The sequence below is a fragment of the Aulonocara sp. 'chitande type north' Nkhata Bay genome, linkage group LG3 (assembly GCF_057382095.1).
Source record: "Aulonocara sp. 'chitande type north' Nkhata Bay isolate Kocher_YH1m ecotype deep benthic linkage group LG3, A_spYH_male_GT1.1, whole genome shotgun sequence".
NCBI lineage: Eukaryota > Metazoa > Chordata > Actinopteri > Cichliformes > Cichlidae > Aulonocara > Aulonocara sp. 'chitande type north' Nkhata Bay.
The window spans coordinates 54,957-71,011 of record NC_141346.1 but is presented as its reverse complement, the minus strand read 5'-3'; the positions used below and the strand labels follow the sequence as shown (position 1 = coordinate 71,011).

At 39.8% G+C, this 16,055-nt stretch overlaps 1 protein-coding gene across 1 annotated transcript; it reads right to left on the bottom strand.

The window, feature by feature from the left end:
• Nucleotides 1-4,800: 4,800 nt before the first annotated feature.
• Nucleotides 4,801-12,526, bottom strand: LOC147333329 (uncharacterized). Its single transcript, XM_086266165.1, has 6 exons — nt 12,424-12,526; nt 12,281-12,340; nt 7,556-7,626; nt 7,184-7,457; nt 5,076-5,234; nt 4,801-4,997 (listed from the first exon to the last, which is right to left on the bottom strand). Exons 1-6 carry the CDS (start codon nt 12,524-12,526, stop codon nt 4,801-4,803), a joined length of 864 nt encoding a protein of 287 aa, XP_086122291.1.
• Nucleotides 12,527-16,055: the final 3,529 nt, after the last annotated feature.

The window sequence follows — 16,055 nt, the reverse complement described above, 5'->3', positions numbered from 1 at the left end:
ATAATGAAAGGTGTTGGATTGGTCATGATCGACTCTGGGTTGGACCAATTACAGCCGAGGAGGCCGGATGCACCCTCCCCCTTGTTTAGCAATCACGTGATTTTCGCGCATTGCATGCCGGGAACTAGTGGCAAAACAATCCAAGTACCGCATCAAACGCAAGCATTTGCAGCACCGCAAAACGTTCATTCTCCGGTTCCAATACCTTCCTGTTTTTTCTTTGCCGCACAAAAATGGAATGTACAAAACAAAAGGAGTACAATGCCGGTCCGTACAAAGACAGACTCGACGAAAAGACAAAGAAAAAATATGAGGAAAAAATCAAAGGAGTGAAAGGGTCAGACCCTTACGAGCACACAGAGGGACAAAATACATTAGCGTGCTGCCCAACTTTCACCACGCACCACGTATATTTATAATTATACGGTTCTTGGAGTGAGTGCATACACTCATGAAGTTTAGTAACTTCAGGTCACTGCAACAAGCCCAGGTACAGTTTACCGACGGATGGGTGCAGGACCTTGAAATGCACCGTGTAGAACGACAGACTATCGTACGAACAAAGGTAAGTTTACCAGTCTTACAAATCGTCGTCATAGATACACATTCGTTAACCGTTTATTAAATGATGCTGTTTTGTGTTGTGCTGTGTTCAGATTGTTTATTCTATATTTTGAAGCCATGGATAATAAAACTGTTGTGCAGGTAAATCCAATTTTGGATATACATGCAGTTGCAAATATATACACACACTCAATCAAAATATAGCTCAAAGGTTATATAACCTTTGAGCTCAACGGTAATTAATTAGTAGTGGAAATAATTTCTGGTTCATTACAGAAATGTAGCAGTGACAATAATATTGTATGCTGTAATCGTACTGGGCAATTAGTGATACAAAACAACTGTTTTATCCTGTGAATAAAAGTATATGTTTTTGTCAATGTACCATGGTAATAACAGAAGCGAAACGTAATATTGTGTCAGGACAATTCACTATTTATGCACAATAAACAAAGGAGCATAGCGCGACAATTTCTGTTCAGTGCCGGACTTGCTTGTAACCTATATCACCAATTATGTTAAGAAAAATGATGTTTTAACTACTACAAAACTCTGACCTTTGTGGGAATGCTTGGAGCAGACTAACCTGTGAGCTGGAGTGTTCTGAGACGTTATATTTGGTATATCCAGACCATCCGTCGGCTCTTACTTCGGAAACATGGCTTAAAAAATTTCTCTTCAACGACGTAAAAAAAACGATCTCTTTACCCGTCGGCTTCCCGTGGCTGTCATGCGACCGGCTATTGAAGTTAATAATACAACAGCTTCTTGCCATTTTTTGGGTTTCTTTTTACCGCTGTGTCACTGAGTTCGATTGAAAGCCTGCGTGCGCTAGTACCTCTTGCCACAAGTTCCCAGAATCCTTTGCGGTTTTACCCCTGGATGACGTCACATTTTCAATCTTTGGTGGGCCGGTCTCTAGTCAAAATGCCCGGGCAAATTTTTTGTCCCAGTCCAGCCTTGACCAGACCCCATGAGCACCAGGACAAGGAGAAACAGTAAGAGTTAAAGAGAGCATTCCCAGTGTTCTGAGTATTGGTCAGTCCAAAATTGCTGTCAAACCAACCTTTTTTATGGGAAAAATGGCAACAAGAAACTACCGATAGTAGTCAATCATAACAGCTAATGAGGAGTTAGACCTTTGTCTTGTCATGTTAAAAGGTATTTACATAGAATACTGAGCAACACTTATTAAAAGATTTTGAGTGAGTGTGTGTATATATTTGCAACTGCATGTATATCCAAAATTGGATTTACCTGCACAACAGTTTTACAAAATATAGAATAAACAATCTGAACACAGCACAACACAAAACAGCATCATTTAAGTCGTGTAAAATTGGTTACACTACAGTGTAACTATTTAAAACAAAACCAGATACTTCATTTTTATTAATATTCTTTTAATGAGCTGTCAATATTTATGATTTATAATCACAGTTATAAAAGTACCTGATATGGTGCCATACATCTGCGGTGTTTTAATTGTGAATCCTTCTGTGGAACTGAAGGTCAATGTATTTGTACGCAATGCAAAACAATTACGAAGAAGAGTTAAGGGAATTTGGTTACCACTCCCTGGCCGAGTTGTTGTCATTCCTAATTGCTTCCACTTTATTTTAATACTACTAACTACATGGGTTTTACCTTAAAATATAAAGCAGCTTTAGGTGGCTGTTGGTGGTATATAAATATATACTTTTGAATATTTATCAGGGACTAAATTTGACAACTACCACACTGGAATCCACTGAGCTCCTGAGAACGAGCCATTCTGAAACAAGGGCTTCATTTTAAACACCTGTGGCTATAGAAGTGACTCGGACACCTAAATAAAAGGATTTGCATGGGTGAGTGAAGCCTTTTGGCGATATAGTGTATCATCAACCCCTCATAGTACCATATCAATCCAGTGGAGCACTTTGCTTTCAGACTGCAGGATTATTTGTGGTTCTGGGGTATTTAAAGGTAGAATGGGAGACAAAACCAGTTCCCAGTTTAGATTTGGGAAACAGACATCCTCTTCAGTTTTAAGATTTGGTTTAAAACATTTTTTCAATGCATATCGTTTGAGCTGGATCAGATACCCTCACTTAATTAAGCTGCGTTAGATGATGTGCATGATTGTTTCTTCTTCACTGACCTTTTCTCACTCTATATGTGTTTATACAACGCTCTGCATTTAATCATTGTTATTCTCTTGCACTGTGTGCCTTTTGGCCTTACTCCCTCCCCTCACCCAAACCAGTCGCTGCTCCTGCCTGAGGCTTCTTCCTGTTAAAAGGGACTTTTTCCTTCCTACTGTCGTGAAGTGCTTGCTCATAGGAAGTTGTTTGTTTGTTGGGGTTTTCTCTCTATTATTGAAGGGTCCATTAGATGCATTGAGGCCGATACTGCAGTGCTGGTGTGATTTGACACTATAGAAATAAAATGGAATGTAGCTGAATTTACTTTAATCTCCTGTTTTAACTTTAAATAAGGGAATGATCAAGCATAAGAAAATGCACTTATTTACATGTAAGTCCTTAATTGTAAATGCAAATTTGAAAATGCTTAAGATTACGTGGCTCTCAAAAGTGTTTCTATTGTGTTGTTAAAGACCACACTGAGTTTATGAACCCTTCTTAAACTAGAGGCTCATGCTGAATTTAACTTCATCTCCTGATTTAACATTCACCAAGAGGCTGGTCAAGCTTAAGAAAATGGTTTTATTTACATCCAGGTCCTTATTTGCAAATGCAAACATTTCATATTTAGATTTATTGCAAGATTACTTGATTGTCAGAAGTGTTTTGTTATTTTGTCTTTCTTTCCCATGTTGTTACCCTGCAAAGTCAAGTTGAGATCTTGAAACCAGTATAAAGTAGAAGCTCATGTTTAACCACGCACACCATTTTCATACATGTAAAAAGGACTGCACACACACGGGTCTATGTGGTATGGAGGGACTATACTACGTCAATCCGCCCGGTGGTGGTTTAAGTGGACTACCGTTTTCAAAGGACTTCGAGCCAAGGGAGCGAGGTTAAAGTGTTCGAAAAAAATCTGAAAAAAAATTGGGTCACTTCAGACCTCATACACTCCCTATATAAGTCTAGATACACTGATACACACCAACCAGACTATTGTGTTTTCTGGAGACATTGTCCACTTGACAACGATGTGTTTTATGAGGTCCAAAAAAACCCCAAAACAATATTGGGTCTTTAAAGGGACAATGATGTAAAATTTAAATAGCTCATCATTGCCATGAATACACATCTAACAGGACACAGGATTACTGGAACATCATTTTATTAGTGTTCTTGGATCTGAACATTAATTTTAACCATAAATATAAAAAAGAAATCTATGGACAAAATGCCCACGCTTCGCACAGAAATACAAAAATATAGAAAACAGAAAAATTAAAAACATTTAAAATGAATTTTAATAGTTTAAAGGTAAATATTAAGGGGAGAAAATATGCATTTATAATTTTTTATTTTAAATATAACCTGTCAAAAAATATTAAAATAAGAACCTGTCAAAAAAAAAAAAAAAAAAACTAAATAAATTAAATGTAAAAATTATGAAATACAAACTACTTCTGTAATTAACAAGAACTGTTTTTTTTTTTCTTTAAACAGAACATCAGTGTTAACAACAATTGACAATCTGACCAAGATGTAAAACCACATCTGGCTAAACAGTTATTTTAGTTCATTTTTTTCCTGCCTTTTTGCAGTTAATCCTCTGTTTCTTACAAAATCTCTTGTTTTGAACTGTTCTTCCTGCCAACACCGGATCTTCTACCAATTTGCAATGACTGCATTCATTTTTGGTGGCTAGTTTCCCTTCGTTTATGTGGTCTTTAAAATGCCTCATCACTGCAGCAACCTCAGCCTTGGACCACATGTTTTTGGGAGCTCTTCGGGAATTTTGGGATTGAGCAACATTTTTCTCTGGAAGATATATAAAGTAGTAGTAGTTAAAACAAACAAAAAACCAAACAAAAAAAACAAAAAACATTTGCTTGTTAAAAGAATGGATGCTACCCTGTACTAACTTCTGAAATGTGTTGCTACCATCAATATCAAAACGAGCTAAAATTCTCTTTGAAAATTTATCAAATTTCTAAAATGAGACAACATTTAGTGTTCCACTGTGAATAAAAGACTGAATAAAAAGTTGAATAAAAGTCTCTTGATGCATGCTCAATCATCCAGTTAAGTAAATCCCAAAACGTTGATTCTGTTAATCTGGACGTAACGTTTTCAGTGGGAGAAACATTTTGTCACTCATCCAAGGGACTTTTTGCCACCACTCTGCAGTTTGCCATATGTTGCAAAGTGATGAAACAATAATAAGCTTAGAGAACCAACTGCACCCCTTACCTTCAGAGGGAGCAGCAGTCTCACTTGCTGCAGGCATTGTGAGTGGTCCTTCATCTGCTGATTACACAATTTGATTAAGTTTAAATATTTGTAACAAACATTTTATCCACAGAAACCAAGCTAGTGGTAACTTGCCACAATCTACAGTGTCTTGGAGCTGCGCTGTGTTTGTGGAATCAGCTACTGCATGTACAGGCTCACTGGTGCCACACGCCGACATTGTGAGTGCTGTGTCATCCTCATCTGATTCACTCTCACTGTCCTTTGTTTCAGCATCACTTAATGCAATTTCATCTGAGAAATTGTGGGGGGGAAAAAACAAAAAACAAACAAACACAAACACAACCCCCCCAAAAACCTCACATTAACAACGAGATATGACAAAATACAGAACAAATACTGGAAATTATAGTACATAGTTTTACTATTTAAGGCCACCACTCTGCAGTTTGCCAAATGTTGCAAAGTGATGAAACAATAGACTTCAAGAACCTTAAATCATGGACATTTAACAGAATGGTCTGTGCTTTTAGGTTTTAATTCTGTTGATAAAGCATAATATTCAACTACTGCCCTAATATTTGCTCCTTTCAATACAAACCTTCTATTTTGATCTCATCCAGTGATTTCCCCTGGATCTGGGAAAGATGTCCTTTTTCCAGTGTTAAAAGCAGTTTGGAAATCTTGGCCAGCTGTGTTGTGGGAACTGGTAATCTGTAGAATTCGCGGTGAACGCGGATATCATGACCCAGGAAATCTGCAACCTGATCAAATTCGTTGTTTTTCAAATTAAGGACTTGTGAGAGTGTGGCAACATGTTTTCTGAGCTGTGTCGATCTTAGATACTCAGGCTGCTTTGCTCCACACTGGTGTGCATGAACACGCAAGGAGTCCATTCCTCTGTAATGACTCATTGATCGGGGTCTTGCAAAGAGGTAGATATTAGTGGCACAAATACCACAGTCAGGCCTCCTACTAACCAGTAGTGACAGAGCATCCAGCATGCTTGGTGTTAGCAGAACTGGAACATTTCTGTCCCTTTTTCCCATTATTTCTATTCTACAGAAATAGTTACAGAGTCTGTTCCATTTCTGAGAGCCCCATGGCAACATCTGTGGAGTGCTGTTTTGTCTCTTTCAAGAAAACTTTTGAGGTGCATCTTTGAAACCTCTCCAGAACGTCTTCGATTGAACACAATGATTTGTGAGAGTGTAACTTGTGCAAGTTGGGCATAATTCTGAGCTGTGGCTTCGTTCTCCAAGCTGCAAAAGGCACTTTCTGCAGATTTTTGAAGGTAGTGATGGAGAAGCCGAACATATTCTGTAAAGGGCAATGTTGATGGCTTGTTAAACGTTGCTTCACTCAATGTGTTCAAGGCAACTTCTTGAACGCATCAGTGGACTTGATTAGGGCTTCATCCTCTGTCATGAGGGCACGACAATGGATAATGTCAGACATTTTATGCAGTGTATGTCCCAGTTTCAGCGCAAGGCTTGGAGTTTTGTATGACAGTGTCTCTTCATCAAAACCTGAAACTTTCTTTACTGCTTGCACAACTCTCTGGAAATTAGCAGGCTTAATAGCTTCTTCCATGTTATGCACTGAGAATTCTGTACGCAGACACAACAACAAACGTCCCGCTTCACGAAGCTTCTGTCGTATATAATCATACTTTGTAGGGTCTTGTCCATGTTTATTGTAGAGGGACTGGGCAAACTGAATAACAGTAAAGTCATTTCGCACAGCTGAGGCAATCTCATCTTGTTTCATAACAGCAAGAACCTTCCAGACTCCACTTGACACCTGCGGATAACACTGAGACTCCAGAGTTAAAGCCAGGCCGAGTACTTTGGTTCTTCCAGGTTCTTTATCCATGTCATCTTTTGGTTTGTTAGGACATCTGCGGACATGTCTCCAAAGATCCTTGCGAACATACATCCCTTGACAATGAAAGCAATGAGCAAACTTTCCCTCTACTGCTTTAATCTTGGGTCTTCTCTTCACTTTCAGTGGTCCCACTCCACCATGCAAAACTGCAGCATTATGCTTAAAATTTCTCAATTTCTCTAACAGACTTTTACGCTCGTTTGAGTCTCTAGGCAGGGAAAATGCATGCACAACATCAGGAGCCATTTTGTGCATTTTCAGGTGGCGGGAAATTTTAGCTTGTGGTTTGCCACAAAAATAGCAGTAATTTCTTTTACTTAAAGTCATTTTTTCTGATTCAGTTTCGCAAAGCTCACTTTTATCTTCTGGCTTGTCCTTTGTCAAGTTGTGGATTAAATTCGTTGAATCTGATTGTTCGTGCGCTTTGGAGATGTCATCTTGGCATAGCAGACCTTTTGATGTGCTTGGCAATAATGAGATGTCTTCATCTGAATCTTCATCATATGACTCTGAATCTGGCACATATTCTTCTTCTGATATGCTGTGGTTGCCATCATCATCGCTTGATATTTGATCTAGAACTGAATGTGGCAATCCATCCTCCCCTGAATATTCAGAAATTTCTTCTTTCTGGAATGTAAGAATAAAAGTTATTTTAATTGATCAATACTTTAGACAGGTAAAATATAAACTGAAAAAGCCAAGCCAAATATGAATGGGATACACACCTGTGTTGACTGGTGACAATTCTGATTTGCCAATTTTGCAAGGCAAGATTTGTGCCAGACCCCTAAACAAACTGAAACACATTTTGATAGACTTAATTTAGCTTTGCAGTTCTATTTAAGTGAAGTAGTTTTTTGTCAAAGCATTGCAGTAATGTCAAATGCTGAAAAAAAAACAACCAAACTGTTCACACTTAAGGATATTTTAATGACTACACATACACTGCTAATACCATTTCAACATAGAAACAAAGCACATGCAGTCAGTTCTGCACGCTGTAGGTCAAACTGTCAAAAAATATGAGAAGACCCCTCCTAAAACCAGAGTGATGTCACCATGAAGCAAACTTTGACGGAGTCCCCCAATAACAGTGTGGTCCTCCTAAGTCACATTTGGGTGGTTAACACACACACACACACACACACACACACACACACACACACTCAGATGTTATCCAGACTTGCACTTTGAAACAAGGAAAAGGACCTACAAGCCACAGTCCATGTAAATCACATCACACCCAGGTGACTGCCAAACACACACACACACACACACACACACACACACACACACACACACACACACACACACAGCATCCATAAAGAATGATGATAGATTAAATTATTAGTTCATTAAGTGGTACACTGGATTATATTTACCCTTTCAGGCTCTGGATGTTTCAGGTCCAGATCATTGTTTGGAAAGCTGTTTGGTTGCGGCTTTAGGCAGCTCACAGTCTTCTGAATCTGGCTGGTCTCAGTCTTCGTGTGTAACAGATAGAAAATGAAAATACAGTGCATTTTTGAAGAGGCTTTTGAAACATTAAATAAACTGTATGAGAAAGATAAGTTTCAAGCTAATGTCTTTAAAATATTCACTGTCATGTATAGAGAATTTAAGGCCCTATGATTAAGTGTCATGGTCCTGGGCCATGTGGGCCCAGTATTCTTAGTTCCTTGTATTTTTGTATTTCGTTCCTTATTTAGGCCATGTTTTCTGAGTTGCCCTGTTGTGTTGTTCCCTAAGTGTTTTCCCTTCATGGCTTTTACCCCCTGTGTGCCCCTCTGTGTATCTGTGAGCCCTCGTCTCTCCTTATGTTTTATTCCATGTTTCCCCTGCCCTTTATGTCTAAGTTCTCCCCGTGCTCTCTCTCCCCCCTGTGTGCCCTCTATGTATTTATGAGCCCTCGTCTCCCTTTGTGGTTGTTTCATGTTTCCCCAGCCCGTTATGTCTGTTTTCCCCGTGCTCTCTCTCCTCCTGTCTGAACCTCTGTGCCTGTACATGTCATGTTCAGTTCACCCCGCCCTGTCTCGTTATGATTATCAGTGTCACCTGTGTTCCCCGTGTGTGCCCACTTTCCTCGTTAACCCTCTGTGTATTTCTGTCTGAGTCTCCCTCTGTTCGGCGTCGCGTTCTCCCTCATGTTGTGTGTAATTCTCCCCGTGGTTCGGTTCCTTGTACAGTTCATGCTTTAGTTTTCCCAGTTTTAGTTTATTTTGTATTGCTTCCCGTGGCCAGCAATAAAGCTGTGTTTTTTGAGTTTATCCCCGTGTCTGTGAATCTGCATCTTGGGTCCTTCCCCTGCCTGCCACACAACGTATCTTGACATTAAGAGAAAAATAGTCAGTGTGATTTCTTTAATCTTTTTTAAGCCATTGCTAAAGGAGTAAAAGAATCACCTGTAGCAGCAACGAACTATCACTAGGGCCCATTTATCTTCGAGGGACAAAATTTAAAATGAATCTAACTAAAGAGGCTAGAATCACATTAAACATCAATCACTGTTAAAATTTAGAAACCGAAAGCCATTTTTTATTTCTGCATACCTGCTGATATTTTTTTAGTGCTTTTAGAGAGCTTTGATGTGGCAGCCATCACAATTGCCCATTTCAAATTCAAATCAAATTCAAATTCAAATTTTATTTGTCACGTACAGTCATACACAGTACGATCTGTAGTGAAATGCTTGGACAACTGCTCGTGACCTAAAGAAAACAAAAAAGGAAAAGGCTATGAATAAGATAGGAAATAAATATGAAAAATTAAAAAGGGTAAATTTAATTAGGAAGGAATAAAATATAAATTAAGGTTAAAAATGAAATAACTGTACAACACAAATTAGAATGAAGGGTAAATTTAACTGGGAGAATAAGATAAAATATATAAATTAAAGTTGAAAATAAAATAACTGTACAACAAAATACACAATACACAGTATAGAACTATATAAGAATGTATGAAGAAATATAAATAAATATATACACAATAACAGCAGCATATACACAATAACAGCAGCGTGATTTAAGTAATGAAGTGATAACAATGTCCAGAATGTCCAGTGTGTGTAAGAACTGTATGTGTGGGTCAGTACTGTGTGGTGGTGTGATTGAGAGACCGTATCGCCTGCGGGAAGAAGCTCCTCCTCAGTCTCTCTGTGTTGGTCTTCAGGGAGCGGAATCGCTTTCCTGACCTCAACAGAGAGAACAGTCTGTTGTTGGGATGGCTGAGGTCCTTCACGATCTTCCTGGCCTTGGTCCAGCACCGCCTGCTGTAGATTGAGTGCAGGTCAGGGAGCTCGGAGCGGATGGTGCGCTCAGCTGACCGCACAACCCTCTGTAGAGCTCGTCTGTCCTGCATGGTGCTGTTCCCGAACCAGGTTAAGATGTTTCCCGTCAGGATGCTCTCTATGGTGCAGGAGTAAAAGTTCCTGAGCACCTTGGAGGGCAGTTGGAAGTCTCTCAAGCGTCTGAGGTGGTAGAGACGCTGACGGGCCTTTTTCACCACGGTGTTGATGTGACAGGACCATGACAGGTCCTGCGTGATGTGAACTCCGAGGTATTTGAAGCTGTTCACTCTCTCCACTGGGCACTCGTTGATGACGGGGGTCTGGTAGTTCCTCTCCTGCTTAGTGCTGAAGTCCACTATCAGCTCCTTTGTCTTACTGACGTTTAGAAGGAGGTTGTTCCTCTGGCACCAGTTCTCCAGATTCCTAATCTCCTTCAGGTAGGCCGTCTCGTTGTTATCAGAGATCAGGCCCACCACGACGGTGTCGTCAGCAAACTTGATGATGGTGGTGGAGCTGGTAGTGGCCACACAGTCATATGTGTACAAAGAGTACAGCAGGGGGCTCAGAACACACCCCTGGGGGGCTCCAGTGCTGAGAGTGGTGGAGGCTGAGACATGTCCGCCCATCCTTACTGCCTGTGGTCTGCCAGTTAGGAAGTTGGAGATCCACAGACACATAGATGAGCTGAGTCCCAGATGCTCCAGCTTGGTGGTGAGTGTGGAGGGAATTATGGTGTTAAATGCAGAGCTGTAGTCTATGAAGAGCATTTTAACATAATTCCCCCTTCTAGTGTCCAAGTGAGTGAGTGATGTGTGGAGGAGATGAGAGATGGCATCGTCTGTGGAACGATTTGGACGGTAAGCGAACTGTAGTGGGTCCAGTGTGTCTGGTAGTGAAGAAATGATGAAGTCTCTGACCAGGCGTTCAAAGCACTTCATCACTACTGAGGTGAGGGCTACAGGGCGATAGTCATTGAGAGAAGCAGGGTGGGGTTTCTTCGGGACAGGAACAATGATGGACTCTTTGAAGCATGTGGGGATCACCGACTGAGATAAAGAGATGTTGAATATCTCAGTGAACACAGGAGCTAGCTGGTATGCGCAGTCTCTTAGGATACGACCTGGGATGCCGTCTGGTCCTGCTGCTTTCCTGGTGTTCACTCTCTTGAAGGCTCTCCTTACTTCATGCTCGGAGATGACGAGCACGTTTCTGGTGCTGGCAGTATCTTCCTGTCTGCAGCCGTTAGCGCTTCCATTAGTACCTACCCCTGTTTTTCCAGTAGGTTATAGTACCATGTAGTTTTTCAGTAACTACTGCACCAAGGTTCCAAAGTGATCAGAAAATTTGACATAGACAGACTGAATGCCACCAGGTGGCTGGTCAATGTTGTCATTCGATAAGTTATGAGTGCGCCTCCTTCGTGAAAATCCAAGCCATCATTTTTGAAACTCTGAAATGTTTGAAATGGCGACCAAAATTTACAGCGTGATCCCTGAATTGAACACTAAAGTATAGACTGAGCAGCAGGCATTTTGTCACCTTGACGTCCATGCTTGCTGTGGCATTTATATCACTGGATGCTCGGCTGCATTGCTATAGTGACCCCAGGCACAGTAGGTGATACTCAATTTCAGTGGAAAACTAGATGCCCTAAGTCACGTTAAGCCAATTTGAGTAGGTACAAATGTAAAAATAGCTTACGGTATGCAATTTATCAGTTCCAAAAAGTACAATTGTAGAAATACCTTGCATCTCCAGGGCCAATCCGAGTCACCATAATTATAGTCTATTTCTTCACCTGGACTTATGTCTCTGCTTGCAAATAAGCATAGATGGGGCTTTCCATTGATATTTAATATTTTCATCTTAGCACTTGGACTGATGTGGTTGTCATTGACAAGTCTGCCTAATGACCCATCTTCTTGAGATGCATCCACACTGTGGGGTTAGGCAAAAAAGTATTAGCTTAACTAGTTTTTGTTAGGAAGCTTTTTTTTTCATAAATCAAAAGCAATGTGTAATTTAATCTTAATCAAACTACACTGATATAATACGCACCACCAGAGTTTTCCATCAAACTTGAATTCAAACATGAACACCTTCAGGCTGTCATGATAAACTCTGTGTCTCCGCTCACATTCTTCTTTTGTTATGAGTTTACCTCTGTATTCCAAAAGGAAGTCTCCTTTTTGGAATGGAACAGTCGTGAAAATGCCCCGACCTGAATTGCAGAGGCATACCAAGTGAGTGACAAAAGACAAAGTGACAAACTCCAAATCTAATCCAAACTAAAGACCAACTTACCTTTGGAGGCATTTATGTAGTGGATATCAAGTCCCAGTTTGTCCCTTCCAGCAGAAACATGACAGACTGCATCCTCCCGTGGAGGAATGCGTCTCCTTCGCATGTTCTCCTGTACGTTTTGATTGGCTGTATTACCAAAGCATATAAAGTATTACGATTATTGTCATCATCATCAGTAGTAGCAGAACTAGCAGTAGTGTAGTTTACAGCATAAACACAGCTGACTTATTCATAGTCCTAATTTATGCCTTCTTTTAAAATGTTAAAGGCCTAGTACTCAAAATGGCGACATGTGACATTTCTGTAATGGCGACTGCAGAGAGTGATACAAGTACTGAGAAAGCTTAGGCATCAAAACTGTAAGAAGTTTTTTCTTCAGGCATATAAATAAATACACGACTAAATACACTTATACCCCTTGCTTTTATTTTAGGGCTGTCAGCAGAATGGACAGACATTGGACAAACTGCCCGAAATTAGCTGACAGCGACATCAGGGATTTTGACTCAGACTGCGCTGGTTTAATTGTTAATCGCGTTAGTCGCGATGTCGGCATTAACACGTTTAAGCCACAATAATGCTTTAACACCGAGTAAATCCTAACACGAGTTAGCCCGCTTTATCGCGTTGACGCGGTTAGTCGTCAGCCGTATTTTATTTACTCAATGACAAACGCTGGGGCCATTTTACTTCTTCAAAGACTAACTAACAGTCCATAAAGCATAAATTAAACCAGTTTAATATAGGCCTGTGCACCTATAATTTCATATAGTATTAAATAGTGATGTGACGTTCTGTATCGAGGCTTCGAAGCTTGTGTCGAGTAATTGAGGGGGCGTTTCCGCGATGCGCGTATCGAGGCTTGCTTCATTTATGGGAGGAGCTGAAAATGATGACGTCCGAAGCCTCGCTGCCCGGCTGTACCACGTGACTGGTTCATGAAGTGGTTCGAACTTTGCCGCGAGATATGACAGCGATATAAACCCCTCAGACTTCATTCAAAATGTGGGTGTTTGATGGAGAGTTGCGGTTAGTGAGAGTTTGGAGGTTTATGAGAGTGAAGAGAGAAAGTCAGGAGAGAATGGAGCCAGCTAAGAAGAGGAGGATGTCCTCCCCTGTGTGGGAACATTTTGATTTTATTCCTCCCAACAAGGTATGTAAATTTCTACAGAAGATGTATTTTCATAATACTGATGGTGCAATAGGACAAAGGATTCAAAAGATTTGTTAAATCATTAAATCCTAGCTATGTTCTCCCCACTAAAAAGGCCATAAAAGCAGTGAAAATTTAGTTTTTACAGAATAAAATGTGAACAGGCAGGACTGAGGCTCAGTGTGTAGCTGTCCATACCTCAACGTTACAAAAGCACAACTACTGTCAACACCCCAACCACACCTCACCTCACAGTAAATGATCATTTCCATTTTAAGCATTTCCAAATGATCATTTTCCATACTGCCAGTATAAATATACACAGTATACTGCATCACTACAATATACATGTTTTACACACTCCTTTTGTTGTTGACATTTACAGGCTGTGTGCAAAAGGCCACACTCTTCAAATTCATGCCAACTAATATTTTTACATCCAGTAGGTGTCCTACTAGAGCAAATGAAGCTTCAAGAAGCTTTGCGCTGGGGTGAAGCAATTGGATGAAAAGCTTCAGTGCTTCATGAAGCTTCATCTGCCCATCACTAGTATTAAAGTCATGGTGCATTTTACATTAAAAAAGGCTTACCTTTGTGTTTTTAATCCGTCTTCGTATTGCCGTCGACATATACTTGTTAAAGGGCACGCGCGAAGTCGTGGCGCTGTTTCCTGTAGGTACCGCCTATATATATAGCCTACCAATCACAATGACTTCCGGCCGTGTGTATTGAAAATGTGTATTAAATTGCAGTACTTACACACATCCACTCTAACTCGAAACGTCGCTGTGCAATACATTGGAATACACAAAAATCAGGTGAGGGGTATAGGTGGACTTTTAAGAAAATCAGAAAATCTTTTAATTAGAGTTTAATAAATGAATTTACACTACAGTTTAAGCAAATACACGTCAAAAGATAAATAGTGACCTCATAAGAAGTAGAAAAATTATTATTTAGACACTTAAAAATGCATTTACAAGTCATGTTTTAGGGGGACACATGAATACACAGCAAAAAGTCGAAATGTCCCCAGAGCCCAGGTACAGTGCCAGGTCAAATGTCAATCCATACCACATAGACGCACTCACACACACTGGTGACTGTCTCCATCTAGTGGTGAAGAATGTAATGCTGGTGTAGAAAATTTTAATAGTCTGTTTTTCACTTCTGTACAACGATTATTACTGTCACAAAAACCTACAAGTTAATTATATTTCAGTATGACACAATATTAATTTATTTCTTAGCCAAAATCATGCAACAGCCCAGATCAGGCTCCATAATATTTTCTACTTCATTTTTGTTGTTAGGATCATCAACACATGCATCACAGACTGTGAGAAGAATTCAGGTTTCAGTCAGATGTGAGAAAAGCCAACAATCCATGAGATTAATAAGTACAGTGATGAGTTTAATGTTAAGTGGAAGCGAGTTGACAAATGTACAAATGAATCCCAAATGAATCCCCCTCTATTGTAGACTGAATTCATTATAACCCCATAGAACAGGATCTGTAATGTGTATCAGTTTAAATGCAGAATGAAATTTTTGCATCCATTTTTCTTTCTTGTGAAAGGTTTTTACCCCTCAGCTGTAAAAGGCTGACGGGGTTTTGTCGTCACGCGGCCATGCAGGTGGATGGGGTGGCTGGTAGCGTGGACACCCAGGTTTCTGAACATGATAACTTGAAAATGATGCTGCATCCGATTTCCAAACTGATATCATAGGTGCATGTACGAAACGTTTCTGACGAGTTTGAAACCTAGTGACCTTGAAGTAAAAGTCAAGCACAAAGTTTTCGGAAAATTATGTAAACACGATAACTTGAGAATGAGTATTTTTAAATTCATGACATAGGTGCAGCTACTAAAAATCAGGAATTAGTTCAAATCCCAGTGACATTGAACTTAACATCTAACTGTCAAAGAAGGTGGTGAAAGCTTACTGATTTGGGCTTGTTTTTTTCGGTTATTGAGTCATCTATACACCCCTCAAGGCCAGGTTGTATAAGGGTAAAGTTGCCCACAAGTAATACATCATACAGGAAGTATGTCTCAACTTGATCCTTAAACTTCATCCTTGAAATGTACTTTTTCCTTGAAATTCTGGACATGTGAAAGCATGCAGGTGTAAAACACGTCATTTGCTTTGCTTTTCATTTATATTCATGCTGATGCAATGTTCTTATTTAAATTCAGTCTATGGTTCTTGCACAAGTCTTTTAAGTCACAACTCATCTGCATCTCATATCACTGAACTGCAGGTTTGTTGTGCTGGTGTGGTGACTGGTTCCTGTGGGAAAGTCTGGGAAAGTCAAATGAAGTGACATATAACTTTCATAAACATAAATATCAACACTAAAATCTTCCAAAACAACTTTTCATTTCTGGTTATAGTATTGCATTAACAGTTTAGAGAAACAGCAAATCAATCAAAGTAAAACATAAAATATAGCCACTGTAGTAATTAAACATTT